Raw genomic sequence first — 21,273 nt, forward strand, 5'->3', positions numbered from 1 at the left:
GAAAATACCACACTGCATTTTTTACAAACCACTACTGCTTAAAGGTTTTTGATCATGCATCATTTGTTTTTATCTAATAGTTTATATCAAAGTGTCTAGAAATGTCATAAATTATTGTAATAATTAAAAAAAATTATTCATGGAATTCATTCTAAACTTTTAACCAGTGGGGCATTCATTTCTTTTATTTAACAGAAATAGTTAATAGAATTAAACATGGACAGTAATAATGCATGATTGGACTGTCTTGGACTTACCTCAATAAAACAACTTTGCCCTTTGAGCCCACCGCTAAGTCAGGCAGTCCATCACCACTCTGGTCAAAAGATGACTGACTGATTGACAGGCCAAAGAACTTCAGTCCTGACTGGACCTCAGAACCAGTAATTCTCTGTGTACATGAAAATATTTGATATTCAAACTGCAGAAAATGACTTTACATTACAGATTAGTTTAGTCATCCTCGTGAGTTCTTTGATGTTGTGTACCTGTGAGTAGGTAGGACTGATTCTTCCTCCTCCTTCGCCATTAAATATGTAGATGCTGCCTTCACCATTATTCTCCAAAGGTGCTCCAACTGCCAAATCCATGAATCCATCTGAGTTTAGATCAGGCAGCACAGCAAGAGAAGAGCCGAACCTTCCCTTGACAGCTGCACGTCCTCTTAGTATTAACGGATCATCAAAATTACACTCCACAAACTAAAATGACGAGAGTGAATATTATATGAACATTAAGAAAGTTGACAAATAAACCGATTAATTTAACTGCAGTAGATAAAACTGTGATTTACCAAACCAGTTAATCTGCAAACATAAACTCTTCCCTCTCTATCAGGCTCCATGTACATTGGGGCTGATATGAAGATTAGCTCAGTGATGTCATCATTATTTATGTCCATGGCACACACCTCTGCCCCGAAATATTCACCAGTCTGATACTGTGTAAGAAACACATTATTGATGAAAATAATCAGATAAATGAAAATAGTACAGTTTTGTTTATATATAGTCTAAATATATTTTACATTGTCATTCAGGTCTATCACTTTATACTGTACATACGTACCTGCCATGGAAAGGGCTCAATCTTTTGATTTCTAAAGCTATCTCTGTTAACAGCAAACACAACTCCTCTGTGTTTATATCTTGGAGCACCAACAACTGTCACTGAGCCACTCCAGGATTTAGCAATTGCCATGGAGTAACCTAGAATTTAATAGTCAAGCAGTCTTCAGTTAAAAAAGTAAAAAATAGTCAAATATAGTCATACAGAGAATTTATAAATATTTTCATTAATATTTAAGGTGCATGGAAGATGTTTTTTTCTTGAAATGTTGTCATTTGTGGTATTTCATATTTTATGTGACATAAAGCACAATCAAAAACAACATGACTAACATTAAACACCTAATTAAAGCATACTCTTCCTCAGCCTTTGGAATCCTTACTCATCCTTTATATGTTGTCTATTTTCCAAACTGATTGGGGGAAAGAATTACAGCACAGCTATGTATATACTACATGATCACATGTTTATGTGTTAGTTGTTACCAAGATAGCTGTCAGGCTCCAAAGACACGTCCTCATATGTTTTCACCTTCTGGCCTCCTGTTGTGTATTGCACGTAGCCTCCCTTCCACTGGTTTGCACCAACAATAGACATCTGAATTCCCTACAGTGCAGACAGAAATGTACAGAAAAATAAATGTGTGAATGTTTTATACAGTGCATTTAAATTTGGAGTTTTGTTTGGTTTTCCTTTCTTTTTATCACTTGACTGTCTGAGTTTAAAGTGTTTTAAATTACCTCAGGCACATAAACTGCACTGAATCCCTCTTGAGACATTTCCATTTTCAGTGACTCTCCACTGGTTTGTGATCCTGTAACATGAAAATAATAAAAAAAGAACTTAAAGGACAGACTGTGTAATTTCAATTTGTTCACGACCTGAAGGACTGATTCTAGACAATCACTTGCTCTTTATTAAAAATATGTCATTTATGTGTTGTTTAACACACTAATGTAAAGAGATAAAAAAAGGTGAACATCTCTCAGGCCTTTACTGCAGGTGGCTTCAGTTGCTTTAATTTTTATAGCTGGGATGTTTACAGAAATTTTAACAAAGTTGTAACATTTTTTAATGTTTGTACCTTCGATAGAGAAAATTTTGTCCTGTAAATTCTGTCTTATTATTTCAAGGGCGTTGAAGTCCCTAACTTGAAATACGTGTTTGTCTGACGGAGACGATGCAATGGTTTTCAGCTCCTGTTCTGCTGCAGGTTTATTAAATGCATTCCCCACCTAGAAACACACACACAGCTTTTACTTTACTAGCACCCACACAGTCCTCCTCATGAAGAATGGTGCCTCATTTCATTAGTGTCAGAAAATTAGGTTAACTTTACAGGGTCATTGAAAGGATTAACCTTTTGAAGAAACTGGTACAGTGTAAAACTGAGCAGGTACTTACCCCAATAGCAAATCGAACAATCTTTTTACTCTCAGCTAGCCTTGCTACATATGGTAAGCGATGTGAGTCATGAGATTCTCCATCAGTAATAACTATCAGCACCTTCTTTGCATTTGATCTGGATCCTCTTTGTGGTGTAAAAACATTTTGGCTGATGAATGAAGAAAACAGTTTCAGTTCATCTTTCTTTACAGTGCATCTTTTAGATGTTGAAGAGAACTGCTTACATAAAAATCATGATGCCTTCTTTTACAGTATTTTCGCTAATATAACAAAGAATTATGATTTTTAAAAAAAAAAAAATAAAGCTCTACAAGTTATCTCTAACCTCTGACATACTTCATTAACTGTGAAAGATGTGTAACATCATGGCAGCACTTACACAACATGTTCGATGGCTTCAGCTGTGTAAGTTGCTTGGTCTAGTTGTTTTATTCTATCAATGTTAGATTCCCATGATCCAGATGAGAAAAAATTATCAAAATAGTAATGGACCTTTGATGAAGTAGAGAACTGGGAAACAGAAAACTTGAAAAGAAAAAAAGTACAGAAAATCAATCATTCCATCAATTATGGAAATAAAGAAATATTTAATATTTAATGTCTGTTCCTCACCTTTGTATCACTTGAGAGAAAAGACCGAACCAGATTTTTCACAAAGGTCTTCATTGTTTGAAAATCTTCGCTATATACACTCCCTGAACCATCCAACAGAAAGGCAATGTCTGCTTGCAGCGGGCATTCTGCCAAAAAGATGGGTACGAAATGTAGTGTTGAGCAACTTTAAGTGGCCTTTCTTTGTTAGGAAGATTCACACTTTGGTCCCATTTGCCATTTGAATCTTTGGTGCACGCTTATTTGTGACTTGGGATGTTTACATAACTGGGAGTCAACTGCCTTCATAAATTATGTTTGTGTTGTAATATGATTTCTGAAACTCTTAAATCTTACCCAAGCTAAAATCCTAATAATTAAAAATAATTAAAAAGTCAAAAAATTACTACTTAAAGCAATGAAAACTAATCTCAACCTATTAAAGTGACTCTGGGGGGTAAAATGAAACTGAATTGAAAATTCAAAGCATAATTAAAACTAATTAAAAAAAATATTTAAAAAAGCACAATAACTGCAATAAATGAGCTTCAGACTGTTTAAAATGTATTAGGTTATTGGGTCACAGCGATTAATTGTGTGAATGTGCAGTGACATAAGTATTTATAGATTCTATTATTATTTTGAGTTTGTTTTCACAAACTTAGTATCCTGTTACCTTTGACAGAAGGTGGTATGGGACGCTCAAATCTATTGGAACGGTTTATTTGAAAGCACACTCCACTGTACATGGTGATACTTTTGCAGTCCTTTGGAATAGTTGGACCGCATGCCTCAAAAGAGAAAAGATCAAATTATGATGAATCAAGCATGCTGATTATTCTTCCATTCCAGTGTGACACGTCTGCAGTTCACCAACTCACCACAGCATTTTGGGTTCCAGGATCACTTTTCATTGTCAAACCAAGAGACATGTTGATAGCAAAATCTGGCTCTGTATTTAAAGCATTGAGTATATATTAAAACACTCATAAAATAAATGTTGGGGTCACTAGAAAATACATTTTATTTAAATGACTGCCACTTTTCGTACCACATTACAAAGGGAAAGAATGCAAAATACACTAATCAAAGTTCACTATTACTGTGTCTGAAAATCAACAAAAAATAAATAACTTTTAGCAAGAATTAATTAAACAAACAAATACATTCAATTAAGTGTTTTGTTATATCATGAAATGGCAAATGCTTAACAATGCATTACAAACTCGCACATTTCAGTTTTTTTCTCTAGAAATCCACCTTATCTGCAAATTAATCTAATTAATGTCATATTCCAAGATCTCAATACTTGAAAGATACTGTCAGAGTTTCAGGATATTGTGTTAAGACATCAAGAAACTACCTACCTTGAAATTGTATATTTAGGCAGTTTTCACCAGAGATGGTACACCTGTATATTCTCCCCTTTCTGTTTTGTGAATACTGTTCAAGTGGGGCACTGACAAGCAAACTAAGGAGAGAAATCCAGACATTAGATAACATTTGGTGAGCAAAGTGCAGTGAAAAACCTCCAGCTGTTAAGCATTAGTGGTGAATGTTATAAGCAGGCAATTGTAAACCCATATTAAACATATCTATGCTCTGGCTTACTCTGATTGTCTTTGAACCACCTGGTAGCCAAAACCAGCAGCAGAGTTCCTCAGGGTCTTCCAAGCCACAGGATCAATATTGAAACTAAGTGCAGCATTTAACACTGATAATTAAAGAAAGAAAAACATTATTAAAGCTTATTATGGAATGATAATGTGATTTATTTCAACAGCTCAGCCTTCTGTGTTTCTTTAATTACTAAATTAATTACAGGGGGATCACACTCCTCAGCCTCCCTGGGAAAGTCTATGCCAGGGTGCTGGAAGGAGAGTCCGTCTGTTAGTCGTACCTCGAATACAGGAGGAACAATGCGGTTTTTATCCTGGTCACGGAACAACCTCTCGAAGATACTTGAGGGTGAATGTGAGTTTGCTCGACCAGTCTACATGTGTTTTGTGGACTTGGAGAAGGCATTCGACCGTGTCCCTCGCGGTGTCCTGTGGGAGGTGCTGCGGGAGTATGAGATGTCTGGCCCATTGCTACGGGCCATTCGATCCCTATACAGCCGTTGCAAGAGCTTGGTTTGCATAGCCGGCAATAAGTCGGACTCATTGCCGGTGGGTGATTGGCTCCGCCAGGGCTGCCCTTTGTCACCAATTCTGTTAATAACTTTTATAAACAGGATTTCTAGGCGCAGCCAAGTGGCGGAGGGCTTTCACTTTGGTGGCCACAGAATCTCATCTCTGCTTTTTGCAGGTGATGTGGTTCTGTTGGCTTCATCTGGTGAGGGCCTCCAGCTCACAATGGAACAGTTTGCAGCCAAGTGTGAAGCAGCAGGAATGAGGATCAGCACCTCCAAATCTGAGGCCATGGTTCTCGGACAGAAAAGGGTGGAGTGCCCACTCCAGGTTAGGGATGAGTTCCTGCCCCATGTGGAGGAGTTTAAGTATCTCGGGGTCTTGTTCACGAGTGATGGGAGAAGGGAGCTGGAGATCGACAGATTGATTGATGCTGAAACTGCAGTCATGTGGACGCTGTACCAGTCTGTTGTGGTGAAGAGAGAGCTGAGCGTAAAAGCGAAGCTCCCAATTTACCGGTCGAACTACACCCCTTCCCTCACCTGTGGTCACGAAGTGTGGGTAGTGACCGAAAGAACGAGATCGCTCAAACTAATTATTAGGTATTTAAACAGTATGATGCACATACATACGTACACAGTATGAAAACTGATCATTATAATAGTGTATACATTTGCCCTTTTACAGTACTGAAAAAAAGGAACTGAATGGACAATCACGCCATTGTGCACATACATCCTGTCCTCCTCAACTATGTCAGATTCATCAGTTTATATCACACACACACACACACACACACACACACACACACACACACACACACACACACACACACGCTTAACACAGAAAATGTCTGAGGTTTGTATTACAACTCTACAAATCCAAAATTTAAATTAAAATCAGCAAACTGTGATTTTTTGGGATATTCAAACAATACAGAGTAGCAAATACTTTGTCACATGATTAGGATACAGGAAAAATCAAAAGGGACTGTCATTTCAGTTACCAGCAAACAAAATTACACTTTTTTGGGCATGACCGGACACATCTTTCTCTAAATAATCATATAATATGGTGCTAACTTTGCATTGTTCCTGGCTTCTTGCATCTTACATTGTTCAACAGTGAAACATTTACAGTGAGAAATATAAATGTAATAAAAAAATATTGCTCATCATTATAACATGCTGTCAACCTTTTGTCAGGACAGCCTTACTGTGGTCATTATGGTTTCAAACACACATTTCTGCAGGTAGCTTTGTTTACAGAGGATGAAATTCAAATAAGAAATAAGTAAATTGCCACTAGCAAAGTATGTCTAGAAGATATAGTTTCACTTCTAATTTGTATTACCAGTACTCCAAAAAATATTTTTTGGGGTGAAAAATGTTGCCACAATTTTGAAAGACAAAATGAGAAGGCACAAACTTGCCTGACAAGAACAGCATAGCACTGATGATCCAGTCCATTGTGTTACTCCCATGAAAAAAATAAACTTAAGTGTGATTTTTTTCTGTTTCAGTGTGACTACTCAAATGAGCTGTTACTTCTTCTGAAAGTGCTGAAGGAGTTGTTGAAACTAAAATGCAGAATGCACAGAGTGAATGCTCAAACTTAAGACACTCATTTAGAGGAACTCTAATGTAGGAGGAGTTAGAATACTGATATCACTGTCTGTTATATGTGACACACAACACTTTGGTAAACTATTTAAAATTGATGTGACTGTTAAAGCACAATTAAAAACAAGATTACATATACTAAAAAGATTGAATAATCTATTAGTTTCTGGGCAACCAGATGAAATCATTGCAATCACAAGTAAAAACAGGAAGAAAGCTGACAGTGTAAATGTTTTCAGGGGGCTTTTGCCCACTGGTAGGCAATTTGGCTGTGGGTGAGGAACCAGACAAAGAAGAAATCAGACAACCCTTGTCACAGAAACACTAAGGAAACAGGCCTAGGGAGGGTGCTTCCCATATGGAAACGATATATATAAATCTTATAAAGTTTTTATCTGTCTTGTATGAAACTTGTATGAAAAGCATACAAGAGTGAAAACACATATAAGATCCCTTGAAAAATTATACAATGAAACTTGTATGTTTTGTATACTTACTAAAAAAATATATGAAAGTAATGAGAAAGTGGCCACTTTCATGAGTAAATCATGTAAGCCTTATATGATTTATATATGATTTACTCATGAAAGTGGCCACTTTCATGAGTAAATCATATATAAATCATATATGTTTTTACTATTTCTTTTCCATATGGGTTGAATGAAGATCACCTTGTGGCTGGGCCTTAGCCCATGGTGTCTGGCAGGCTGCAGTCCACAGAGCAGACATAGTCTCGGCCTCCTATCCGGTGTTTAAGTCTGACGTCATTAGCTGTGCCTGGGCCCAAACTCCGCTGCAGGTCCTTAAGTCACATGATCACAGTGGCATCACTGAGAGTTAAAAACTGTCTAAATCTTTTCATCTGTAATAAAATGATCACCGCTGCTGCTCTATCAGGTGTAACAATTCAGTTTAACATCCAGGCATCCATGAAAACCAAATTTATGAAATTTAATGGCGTTAGCAGTTATCAGGGAGTTAGCTTGCTAGTTTCCATATATAATATGGTATGGTATGGTATATAATATACCATGTTCTGATTTGGGGATTTCCAAAACAAATTAAGACGTAGGCCTACAGCTCTGCTATCACTTCCAACATAAATGAAGACAGGAAAGTAAACAGCAGTGACATTTGTAGGGTCACTGAAGGTTGGCTAGCTGGTATATAATGATGTGCTACGTGATCGCTAGCGACACAACTATGTTAGCATAATATAAACAGTGAAGCTGGAAAATGAATGCTAACTTTTTTCCACTCTATAAAAGTTAACGTGAGGGTTCCCAAACGTTAGGGACAAATGCAATCACATGGCAGGATGCTGTAAACGGACCAAACTTCAGTCAGGAGAACAAATGAGATAACCCATCCACAATACAAGGTTAGTCATTAATATACTGCCACATGGGCTGAGCTGTAGTTACATTGTAAGGTTTTAAAAACAGAGTTTTAAAATGATTAGCGGTAATAAAAACCGACAGAGGCCAACAGTGATCACTGACTGTTTTATAGGGGCTTGTTGAGATTAAATAGAACAAGATACAAAGCATTAAAATATGTTAAATACAAAACAGCCTTATTAAACGCAGAGTAGTTTGGGCCTGATAGCAGGATTCATCACATCATCACTTAAAGACCGGATAGGTCCACTTCCTGCAATGTGTGTTGGAAAGACTAAAGCCAAAGGCCTTGGCAGACCAATCCCTGTATATCAAGGGTGGTGATTGCGACATGGACGTCATCTCTCTGGTAGGGAAGTACTTTGAGCTAGTGCAGGAGGTTTAGAGATACCAGCTAGATATAGTTGGGCTCATCTTAATGTGTGACTTTGGATCTGGAGCCAGTCTTCTGGAGAGGGCTTGAATTCTTTTTGAGTCTGGAGTTTCCCTTGATGAGAGGAGGTGGGCTGGGATGGCAATAATTGTATGCCTGCTGTCTATACTGTATGGTGGAGCTTGCACATGTTTATTTTTCCCTGCACCTTCAGGCCAGAGAACAGGTCCTTACTGTCCTGTGTACTTATGCCCCAAATGACAGTTCTGAGTACTCTTCTTGGTGTCACTCCGAGGGGTGTTTGAGGGAACTCTATCTTGTGACTCAGTCATTGTTGGAGTCAAATTGTTAAATGTCATTGTGTTACTTAAATTTGTAAGTCTTAGTTCAAGCAGCAGGATCAAAGACATTCCTTTGTCTCTGACCACCTCTCCAGCCAGTTTGTTGGTGGGGGAGGCTGAAGTGTTTTATTAGGCACATCCTATCTAAAGATTCTGTTTGTTGCTTAGTAAACTTCCTGCATTTATGATCCTTTTGTGGGCAGGAGGTCACACAAACGCACCCCCAAACACAAACACACATACTCACATACACACACACACACACACACACACACACACACACTTGCAAATGCATACACATGCACATACGTGCTTACACGTGCACACACATACATACATAGTGCCTTGTCTTTTGTAACCATTGGAGGGGTTTTACAATGGGAGGCGCTTGTGTGTACTGTAACTGTTTTCAATAAAAGGTGGCAAGCGGAGGCCTATGGTGGGGTCAGTCTGTGGTTGGATTCAGAGTGCTTTTCTGAGAAACCGACCAGGGCCTCCCTTGCTAGCAAGTAAAAGATGTTCGTCTTGTTTTTGTCATTAACGAGAATAAGTTTCTAAACCAGCGGGGCCTGTGGAAGCCCAGACCCAACAGTCATCCTTCTGGGAGACTTCAGTGCTTATGTGGGTAATGACAGTCAGACCCTGAGGAGTATGACTGTGAGGCCTGCATGATTTGAACTCAAGTGTTCTGTTATTGGACTTCTGTGCAAATCACAGTCTATCCATAATGAACACCATGTTTGAACATATGGATGTCCATAAGAGCAAGTAGCACCAGAACACCCTAGGCTGCATGTCAATGATCGATTTTGCAATTGTATCATCAGATTTAAGGCTTTATGTTTTGGACACTCTGGTGAAGAGAGGAGCTGAGCTGTCAATTGATAACCACCTGTGGTAGTGAGGTGGCACAGGAGGATACTGGCAGAGACCCCTATCTGTGAGATCTTCAACTCACACTTCAGCCACAACTTCAGCAGCATAACAAGACTTCTCACCTTCGCTGGAAACGCCTGGGTGTTCCCCTGTGATAATGAGAATCTTAAACAGCATTCCCTATATGCCTATATACAACACTAGCAATAAGAAGCATATGTTTAAAATAGCTCTATATATCATTAATATCACTTTGACTTTCAGATTAATCTATTGATCTTGAAGTAGAGGTTAGAGGTCAAACACGACATCGTATTGTAAATCTTCTGTTATACCTCTCTGACCTGTCTTCCCCATGTGATGTTTTTGTGTAATGTATGTATGGTCGGAGGGTAAGATGGCGCCGCCATTGCGTGCAATAGGTCGGCAGCCTTAACATGAAATTTCCCCTTGTGGGACTAATGAAGGTATCTATCTAATAAAGGTATTTATCTTAATAGTACATTCTATATGTTGACATTGCACACCACACTTGTAAGAATCCCATTTATAAGGCTTTTTGTCAGTTTTTGACAGATCAATCATTAAGTTGACCTTCAAGACCTTGATGAATGTAAGCCAAATTTTAATGGATCATTGGCATGACCCAACTTTCCCTGCAAAGTTTTATTGGAATTAATTTTAAAAGTTTTGAGCTATTTTGTTTACAGACAGAATGACGTGCATGCATGAACATGCACACATATGCTACAAAAAACATAACCTTCTTGGCACTAATTAAAATAGTCAATAGCCTATAAAACCTTTTGTCTAGCTTAAGTTCTTATATGCAGATGTGAAACAAAATTATTTGCTAAAATGTTGTTATGCTCAGAAAAAACATTTTCACTTGAACTTTTCACTTCAAATTGTAAAAAGGAAAAAAAGGCTTATTGTATATATAGTGTCAATTTGTTTTCATACTAATGGATTGACATTGTCAAAAACATTTAACCTCATTATGGACAGAAAGTGAAACCTCTGCGTAAAAAAGCAGAAAAATCTAAAAATACAGTGTGCATTTCTGCTTTTCGCCTGACTTCCTGTGAAATGTCTCAACTGTCTGAGACATTTGTGCCAGTTTTGTAAAAGGGAGTCAGCATGAGTTGGTTAAACGGGCCTGTATTTAATATGCACATACTTCATGTCTATGTATGGCTGTTTATACAGTCAGGGAAAAATTATTATGTTTGGCCACTAACAAAGAAATGTTCAGTCTATAAGTTCAATGGTAGGTTTATTTGAATAGTGAGAGACCGAACAAAAACCAAAAAAATTGAAAAAAAAAAATCATTTAAAAAAGTTATTAATTAATTTTCATTTTCATGAGTGAAATACTTTTTCGATCCCTTATCAATCAGCAAGATATCTGGTGTCTTTTATACAGGTAATGAGCTGACATTGGAAGCCTTCTCAACTTGTTACCTGTATAAAAGACATCTGTCCATAGACGCACTCAATCTATTCATATTCCAAACTTTGCACCATGGCCAAGACCAAAGAGCTTTCCAAGAATGTCCAGGACAAGATTGTGGACATACACAAGGCTGGAATGGGCTCCAAGACCATCGCGTTTAGCTGGGTGAAAAGGTGACAACAGTTGGCGTGATTATTTGCAAATAGATGAACCATAATATAACTGCCAATCTCCCTCAGCCTGGAGCACCACGCATAATCTCACCTCGTGGAGCTTCAATGATAATGAGAAAAGTGAGATCAGTGTGGAATGAGAACAGTGTGGAACACTGGCTTACATTACTCGGGAAGAATTTATCAATGATCTCAAAGCAGCTGTGACCATAGTCACCCGCAAGGTCCCCCAGCTCAAGAACACACATGTAAGGGCTCATTTGAAGTTTGCCACTGAACATCTCTATGATTCAGAGGAGGACTGGGTGAAAGTGTTGTGGTCAGATAAGACCAAAATCGAGCTATTTGGCATTAACTCAACTCGGTGTGTTTGGAGGAGGAGGAATGCTGCCTGTGACTCCAAGAACACTGTCCTCACCATCAAACATGGAGGTGGAAACATTATGTTTTGGGGTGTTTTTTCTGCCAAGGGGTCAGGACAACTGCACCGCATCAAAGGGAGGATGGATGGGTCCAAGTACCATCAAATCTTGGGTGAGAACATCTTTCCCTCAGCCAGGGAATTGAAAATGGGTTGGGTGGGTATTCCAGCATGATAGTGATCCAAAACACACAGCCAATGCAACAAAGGATTGACTCAAGAAGAAGCATATTATGGTCTCAAAATGGCCTAGTCAGTCTCCAGACCCTAATCCCATAGAAAATCTGTGGAGGGAGCTGAAGGTTTCAGTTGCTGCTACAAAATACATCTGACCTGTTATTACCAACAAAGGTTTGCCACCAAGTACTAAAGCAGATTTTGCAGGAATCAAATACTTATTTCATTCATGAAAATGCAAATTAACTTCTAACTAGTTTGAAATGCATTTTCTTATGGAACGCCAGGACTGCCATAATGAATTAATTAAATACACCATTAAATAATTAATTAAATGTGGCAATAATTAATTAAAATTGGAATTAATTAATTAAATAAATAGTTATGGCACATGTAATTAATTAATTATTGACACGTTTAATTAATTATTTATGTATTTCACATTTTAATTAATTATTGACACATTTAATTAATTATTGACACATTTAATTAATTATTGACACATTTAATTAATTATTTAATGATATATTTATTTATTTCATTTTGGCAGTCCTGACGCCTGGCTCTCATCATGAAATAATTTTATCTGTCAGCCTCACCCATCAAACTCAGGGGGCGGGGTTAACGCTGATCGAGTCAAAACCATTGCTTTGGCCTGGTGGCCATTGTTTCTAGCACACAACAACCGGCATGTGGAAGCTAACAGAACTGAACTTTGAAAAACCCTGTTTGTGTGTCACCAAATACCGTTTTAATATTTTTTTAGCCGAGAATCAAGTGGTTTAATCTTCATGTGTCTGGTCGGTTTGTCAAGATACAGCCTCTTTGCAAAAGTGCTTCGATGATTTCGGAGATGTCTGCCCAGTCTCACGGCAAAGCGTGGGATAGACCCGCTCGCCTCGCAAGCAATCCCACCGACAAAGCGCAGGCCCCGGTACACAGCTGTAGTAACCCCCGCTGACTTCTTTTACTGAGGTTATATTTATCGGTGTTTTATTTCCTGATGTTCTTATGTGTCCTACGTGTTTCAGTCGCCAATTCTGAATTATAACTAACATTAAAAACATGTTTAAGGAGGCAAGAGAGCAAATAAATCTGTTTAACATCTGATCTTTGGGTTTTTGTTCAGTAATCAGCGTGACCTGTGTATAAACGCATAAAAGAGATAACGTTGGTGTTTCCGTCATGTAGTAACTGCTGGCTTTAACTGTACAAAGGTTGTTCGACACTATGAAACACATACAGACTTCCATGATGTTCGGCTAATATTTTTATTGTGAATATTAATCATGCTGACCTCGCTCTGTACACCACGCAGCGAGGTCAGCATGTCCACGATATCCACGATATCCTCAGCTCCATGAGTTAACACAAAGTTTCCCAGCTGACTATCTAAATTCCAACTATTCCAGAGACGTGAAAATATACAGCATAAAGAAAAGTGTAAGAGACTCAGCAGCAGATTAGAATAACAGTTATACATTTAATAAATCACCAAATGAATCCAAGAAACGAGCAAACCTGTTCCGACAATTTGAGTTTGTATTCCCTCAGCTGCAGACTCGCTGCTGTTTAAATGTTTGAAAAGGAAGATTAGATATAAAAAACGTCAAACATAGACTCAGTCTGCCTTCACATTTGATATGAGGCCAGAACGTATAGTGGCTGTGTCCTGTTTTAAGATCATACATGTAAAATTGTTGTCTGACCTCCGTCGAGCCAGCCGCTCAGAGTCCGTGGTTACCATGGTTACTGCATAAGCAGCTATAATGTTAACAGCTGGCACTGAGGAAACCTACCGGCAGCATGGGTGTTTATGTTTTTCATTGCAAAAGAACCGTCTGAATGGTTAACTGAAGTTAACTTGGATAAATTATAGTTAAGGAGTATCACAGATAACGCCTACGTGAGCTGTTCGACTGTTTACCACTACACTGAAATCAGCAGGCTATTACTGAAATACACGTGCTATATCATAAACTATGATATAAATAGGGAGGTCCTATTAACATGTTTAGTCTTAAAGGACACCTTCCTGCCTTTAGTCTCCTTCATGAGCAGCATTAGTTTTCTTCTAACATCCAGAAGTCTGCACGATGTGTTTCATAGTTTGTAACAAGCCTTTGACAGGTAAACATAACATGACCGAAAAAGCAAAAAAAAAAAAAAAAAAAAAAAAAAAAAAAAAAAAGAGAGAGAGTGTTGAAAATGCTCTCAATTATGGAGACAGGCAAATGGTTCATTTATGTTTGATGTGTGTTTATTCCTCCCTAAATATCGTCGGTGAAGTTTGCCATGCACGTCAGCTTTTCCTGCGCATTTTTATACCTCTGCCAACAGAGAGAGAAAAAAAAAATCACATTCTAACAGACAGCTGGTGCTTAGAATACAGTTGAATAACTATTAAAAAACAGATGATATTTAGATGATAGTTCAGTCTAACACATGTGCCAGTGAACCATTAAACGTCTGTGAAACTATGCAGTTATGAAACGTAACTTTAACCTCAGCCAAACCGATTTGCTCAGTTGTAAATAAAACAGCGAAGTAAACGTGACCCGACAGACAGAACCTGAGTGAATGAAGTCCAGCGTTTAACCACTGAGAGCTAAAACTCAGCTGAAGTGTCAAAGCTGTTTGCCGGTGATTGGACATCAGCCGCTGATGAAGCTGGTTCGCTTATAAAGTGCTCTGTAAGGAAACAAGCTCCAGCAGCTCTGCGCTCGGGGAAAACACTATATTTCCTTATCTTGTGCAGAAAAATGCGCTGACATTGCTTTATATCGAGTACCGGCTGCCCAGTTAAACTGTGACTATCACCAGGAAACGTAGGCGTGTTTCTTGAATTAGCAGCAGGTGTTAAACAGCTGACAGATGAGGAGGAGAATGCATGCAGGTAAACTGAGGGTCTGTTGAGCTGATCACTGGTTTCGTGAGAAAAATGTCAGCTCGTTCTTTATGTTACAGAAGCACAGAGACACAAGACCAGGCGGAAAGAGACGATCGTTCGGTGAAAATAAGAATCTGAGAATGCAACATGTGGAACACGGAGAGTAAACAAACCGGTTAACGTAACCCCCTCGGTGCACTCTGCATGCTAATTGTTAGCAGAGCTAGTGAAATCTCTGAAAACATCTGAGCACTTTTGCAAACATGTTCTATGTTGACAACCTGACCAGACATACGTCACGACATTCGCGGCTAAAACACTGTTAAAAGTGTAGCTGGTGACAGAAAAACGGGGTATTTTAAAACTACACCACCACCATTGCTGCCTGTGATTTGATCTGCATTCTGGGATACCTGGCTGCCCCAAGTCTACACAAGCAATCGATTATCTAGGATCGACCTGTTTTGACTTACTTTGCACGGCAACCAATCAAATGTTAGAGAAGCTGCATGGGCAGGGTTAGCCCCGCCCCCTGAGTTTGATGGGTGAGGCTGACAGATAAAATTATTTCATGATGAGAGCCAGGCGCCAGGACTGCCAAAATGAAATAAATAAATATATCATTAAATAATTAATTAAATGTGTCAATAATTAATTAAATGTGTCAATAATTAATTAAAATGTGAAATACATAAATAATTAATTAAATGTGTCAATAATTAATTAATTACATGTGTCAATAAATTAAAATGTGAAATACATAAATAATTAATTAAATGTGTCAATAATTAATTAATTACATGTGCCATAACTATTTATTTAATTAATTAATTCCAATTTTAATTAATTATTGCCACATTTAATTAATTATTTAATGGTGTATTTAATTAATTCATTATGGCAGTCCTGGCGTTCCATATTTTCGGGGGGGGGGGGGGGGGGGGGGGGGGGGGTTGTTATTATTTTGTCTCACACTATTCAAATAAACCTACCATTTAAATTATAGACTTATAGAACTTCAATCTAGGACATATTCGGGTGGTGGATCTCTTTAGTCCCTCTGGCATGTCTTGTGAAGAGGAAGCTGAGCCTGGGGATGAAAGGGGTGGTTGACACCCGTCTGCAACATTACATGATAGATGAGGCACAGTGGCTCTGTGTTAACAGACTGGGATTGTGGTTCCCCTTTTTAAAAATAGAAGGATGTAGCATATCCTCCAGTCGCTTCTGGCTGTGGAAATAAGCAATGGAAATCAGCTTTCTCTGTAGGATGTCTGTAGGGTGCAGGCAGGGATAGGGATAGCTCAGTAGGTAGAGTGGCGGCCCCATGATCGGAAGGTCGGGGGTTCGATTCCCCTGAACAGCTACCCTGAGGTACCCCTGAGCAAGGTACCGTCCCCACACACTGCTCCCTGGGCGCCCAATGGCTGCCCACTGCTTCACTAAGTGAATGGGTTAAATGCAGAGAGGGATTTTTCCCACGGGGACCAATAAAGTACACCTTCTTCTTCTTCAATGCCAGAAGAAGCTGGCTTGCTCAGTTGGTATAGGTGTTAGGACATTCCTGTGGCTCAGTGTGCTACGAAGGAGGTATATGTAATGACCTCATGAGTTCTTTTATTATTTAGGCTCTTACATTTAGTTTCAGAGCTTGTTAATGGTACATGATTCAGTATTTAGCTGAGTTTGGTGTTAAACACTATTTCACTAAGTGCATTTTTAAAAAAAATTATTTCAGAAACTATTTTAATAGTCAGAAGCTGATTGAAATTGGTAGTAGGTGAGGGACCAGACAAAGATCAATTCAAAAAGCCCTATGAGTGAAAAGTCTAGTGAACAGTTTGCCCGGCCCAGGGTAGGGTTATCGGAGTCCGATTTCACAAACGTTAAGTGGCTTAGTCTAAGGAGAGAATGTATGTAAGTTCCTTAGATGGCTTAGAACAATGATTTTCAAACTTTTCACAATGAGTACCACCTCATAAAATATATGGCTCTTAAGGTACCACCACTGTAACCAACATTAAAGTACAGTAGTATAGGTCTATTTAACACTAAATATAGTTTACACAAGACAATTTAATTTCTTATATGAATTATATTTATATTATAACTGTCATAAACAGGATGTGATGAGTGATAATAACAACTGCACTGCATTAAAACATTTACAGCAGGTGGGATATCTGGTCTGATGACCTGATGAAACCTGCTTCCAGGTCCAAACTATTCTGTGTTTATTAATGCTGTTGCATTTTTTTTTTTACATGTTTTAATGCATTTTATTTTGTTCTATTTAATCTGAACAAGCCACTAAAAAAAAAAAAGGCAGTGATCACCGTCGGCCTCTGTTGGTTTTTATTACCACTATTCATTTTAAAACTCAGTTTTTAAAGCATTACGATGTAACTACAGCCCAGCCCATGCAGCAGTATATTAATGATTAACCTTATATTGCAGTTGTTCCCCTGACTGAAGTTTGGTCCGTTTACAGCAGGGGTGTCCAAACTCCGGCCCGCGGGCCATTTTTAATTAGCCCACAAGTAATTTTATAAATAGAATAGAATATGCCCCGCACTTCAACTTTTGCTTGAGTGTATTGCACTTCTTAGTTTTAACACCAGGGGGAGCTACTGTTGATTAAGGCAGTTGCTCAACCAAAAAGGACAATCACAGAAGAAATTTACCCCAAGTTACTAAACATGGCAGAACCAAAGAAGCGAAAGGTAGAAAGTGAGTGCAGAAAATTTCAGACACGGTGGGAGAGTGAATATTTCTTCAAAGAATCCAAGGGGAAGTGTCTGTTTGATCTGCACTGAAACTGTGGCAGTTATGAAAGAGTATAATGTACAAAGTCATTATGAAACCAAACATCAGGCCTATGCATCTTACACTGGTGCTGAGGGAGAGCAGAAATTAAAGCAAAGGGTAGCTGTCCTGCAGGGTCAGCAACAGTATTTTTTTTGTGCTCGAAAGGTCCAAGAAAAGGCTACAATAGCCAGCTATGAGGTCACCCAACTCATCGCAAGACATGGCAAGCCTTTTTCAGATGGAGACCTCATAAAACAAGGCCTCGTTAAAGTCACCGAAATAATGTGGCCGGAAAAGTGCAGGACTTCAACAACGTCAGCATGTCCAGAAATACAGTTGTGTGACGCACTGAAGACTTGTCACCCAACATTAAACTGCAACTGTCTGATAAAGCTTGTGCTTTTGATTTTTACTCCATCGCAAGCAGTGAGAGCACCGATGCCACAGACACCGCACAGCTGCTAATTTTTTTGCGGGGAGTGGACGAGAGCACGAGCACTTTAGGTGAGTAAAAAAATAACTGGTCAAAATCTACAGTCCTTCCGATTAATTGCTCCTTCCATAATTCCTCTTCTACACCACTGCAATCGGGAAATATAAAATATTTACGTATTAATGTTTCTCCCAAGCTTGCAGATCTAACTAAATTAAACCATATCCCACTTTTAAAGAAAGTAGAAGGTGATCTGGCTAGGTGGAAATGTCTACCCATATCACTTATGGGAAGGGTTGCTGCTATAAAAATGATGGTCTTACCAAAAATAAATTATTTATTCTCAATGATCCCAATTAAACCGCCACAAGATTGGTTCAGATCTCTAGATTCACGTATGTCCAAATTCCTTTGGAAAAATAAACCCCCACGTATAAGCTTAATAACACTACAAAAGACCAAGGATAAAGGAGGATTAGAACTACCTAAATTTCAGCACTACTTCTTAGCCAACAGGCTTCAGTTTATCTCAGAATGGCGAAAACATACCCTCTTAGATGAACCTTGGCTAGATGTAGAACAAGCACTTTGCAATAATCTAGAGATCTCAGACCTACCATTTATCAGCTCAAACATCCAACGACATGAATGCTTCAAAAGCGTCAGCATCAGCTCTTCTCTGACAGCATGGTGGGAGTTTCTAAAATTGACGGCGTCTTCATTAATCCCATGCAAACGTACACCTATCTGGAATAACCCTGACATATTACAAAACAATAATATGATAAACTTTTCAGATTGGAGTGGTAAAGGAATCAAATATTTAGAACATATACTAGAAGGAACAGAATTTATTTCATTTGACAGACTAGTTATACAATATGGGATCAACAAGAAAAGATTTTTAGAATATCAACAAATTAAATCCATAGTAAAAAAGAAATTTAAACCGGGTCAAGTTGAACTACAAACACCACCAAGTGTGGTTCAATTTCTTACTCTTAAAACTCCCAAATTACTATCCAAAATATACAGAATGCTTTCTAAAATAGATGAATCAATATCACTTCCTATTGCAAAATGGGAAGCGGATTTATCAGTTAACTTAGACCTAAACTTCTGGACTCAGATTTGCTTAAAAACCTTTCATCTAATCAGAAATCCCAGTCTTCAATTAATTCAATACAAAATACTACATAGAGTGCACTATACAGGTCATCAGATGTTCAAGATGGGCTTTACGTCTACCAACAACTGCTCACACTGCCAAACCAATTCACCGGACAATTATATCAAAGCTCTTTGGTTCTGTCCACCAGTTCAGAAGTTTTGGCGCGAGATATATGAAGACTTATCAAAGTGTCTGAAATGTAACATTCCAACTTCCCCTTTAGTGTGTTTGTTGGGCAGCTTAGATAATGTCACTACAGATAACAATATAGAGCATATGGTTTTCACTGCCCTATGCATAGCCAAGAAAACAGTCCTCATGAACTGGAAAAATAAAAATAATCTTAATTCTAACCAATATAGAAATTATCTATTGGATTACATTAGTCTTGATACAGCCTCTGCCACCACATCAGATCAATTGCTCTGGGCTCCTTTGATTAGCTCCATCACCTAGTGGGGGTGGGGGGGTCATAGTTTGGTCCCACCTTCGCTGTTGTAATTAGTGTGGGGGTAGGGACAGGCTTAGGGCGTCAGGGGGTTCCCCAGGAGCATCTTCCTTGGGGGGCTCAACCCAGGGTAGCGGTCATGGCCTATTAAGGGCTCTGTTGGCTCTTAGGTGACTGTTTCCTCGTGGCTGCGTGCAGCGGGGCTAGGGGAGGGTCTGTGCTGACAGACGTGGGTTACTGACCTGGTAGCCTGGTAGCCCCTGGGTGGGTCCGGGACAGGCGTGAGGTTCTGGGGGTGCTCCGTCTCTGGGCTGGGGCCCTGGCCGGGCCTCGGGGGCTTGGGTCCTGGTCGGTATGTTGTTGGGGTTGTGGGCGGGTGGGTGTATGGGGGCCCGGCCCTGGCGCAGGGTGCCGCCAGTGCATCGAGCCACCTGGGGGGCTCTTCAACTGGTGGGGGAGGTTGTTACACCTTGCAGGAGCTCTCCTCTCTTCAGGAACTCACTCTGCAGGAGGGGGAGATACAGGAGAGGTGGAGGAAGATCTCAGCCTGGGCGTCTATTGTCTCGTGTAGTCTGGAAGATGAGTGGGTGGGTGCAGTTTTCTCTGTGGTGGGGTCGGGTGGGCTGTCCCGGGCTCTGTGGGGCCGGGCGGCACTGCTGTTCTGGGCCCTGGTTCGGATGGGCCTGAGCCCCCTTTCCCTGGCGGGTTGTGGAGTATGGGGGTCAGCGGGGGGTGCTGGCCCCAGGGAGGGGTCACTTGCCCCTCCCTTCCTTCCCTCCCCATCTCCAGCTGCCTCCCTCTTCCCGCTCCACCACAATTACCCACACATGCAGGGCCTTGGGGTAAAGGTGTGTCACCAGGGTGCAGAGGAGGCATCCCCCCTCTGTCACCTTCTGGCTGCCTGTGCCTCAATTTTATCTCACAACTTAGACATTCACATTACTCACACTCTCATAACACATACATATAGGATCTTGGGGGTGGGCACGATACACGGACTCCAAAAGACCATCAGGGTGTACACCTCACCCCTGGTGTCGTTGCCCACCTCTCAATTTTAAATACACGTAGACACTGAGGGCCATCAGGAGGGGCTATGCACTTACCTGCTGCTATCTGGCAGGTAGCTCCATGCCCTCCTGGGTTTTAAATGCACCTTAGAACACACATGCATCAACACTACATATGAGCGGGCGGAGGGAGGTTTGGAGTCTTCTCACACCCCCGTTCTCTGCGACCTGCTGGAGCGGGGGGCCAGGAGGAGGAGTTGGCCGTCCGACTGGGGTCTGGAGTGTGGGGCCTCCATGCTGCTGCAGAGTCGGGGCGGTCTGCTTCTCCCCACCGCAGGGAAAAGGGTAACATCACCTGGGTCTGGGTGCAGTTTCCCCCTCCAGGGGCAAGGGTACCTAGACCCGGTTCTTAGAGTATGCTTGGGGATTGTGATTGTGTGTACAGCGTCTCTTTATGTCTGTCTCCACGTTGGTTGAGT

The 21,273-nt window shown here is 39.9% G+C and overlaps 1 protein-coding gene across 9 annotated transcripts in view; it reads right to left on the reverse strand.

Moving 5' to 3' along the window:
• LOC308391256 (integrin alpha-M-like) overlaps positions 1–21,273 on the reverse strand; it is a 219,646-nt gene that overhangs the window by 5,075 nt on the left and 193,298 nt on the right. For all 9 annotated transcript variants that reach the window (XR_013970576.1, XM_080873828.1, XM_080873825.1 and 6 more), the window contains 14 exons: positions 4,678–4,780; positions 4,434–4,537; positions 3,948–4,018; positions 3,743–3,857; positions 3,088–3,215; positions 2,855–3,000; positions 2,473–2,623; positions 2,153–2,303; positions 1,809–1,882; positions 1,554–1,674; positions 1,069–1,208; positions 794–940; positions 489–701; positions 258–391 (listed from right to left, as the gene is read on the reverse strand). Coding sequence is in view for 8 of the 9 variants with exons in the window: in XM_080873828.1 (XP_080729954.1) it covers positions 258–391; positions 489–701; positions 794–940; positions 1,069–1,208; positions 1,554–1,674; positions 1,809–1,882; positions 2,153–2,303; positions 2,473–2,623; positions 2,855–3,000; positions 3,088–3,215; positions 3,743–3,857; positions 3,948–4,018; positions 4,434–4,537; positions 4,678–4,780 (1,798 nt within the window). In the remaining variant the exon portion in view is untranslated. The remainder of the gene's footprint in view (positions 1–257; positions 392–488; positions 702–793; positions 941–1,068; positions 1,209–1,553; positions 1,675–1,808; positions 1,883–2,152; positions 2,304–2,472; positions 2,624–2,854; positions 3,001–3,087; positions 3,216–3,742; positions 3,858–3,947; positions 4,019–4,433; positions 4,538–4,677; positions 4,781–21,273) is intronic.

The sequence above is a fragment of the Rhamphochromis sp. 'chilingali' genome (genome assembly GCF_963969265.1).
Source record: "Rhamphochromis sp. 'chilingali' genome assembly, chromosome: 22".
In the NCBI taxonomy this organism is placed as follows: Eukaryota; Metazoa; Chordata; class Actinopteri; order Cichliformes; family Cichlidae; genus Rhamphochromis; species Rhamphochromis sp. 'chilingali'.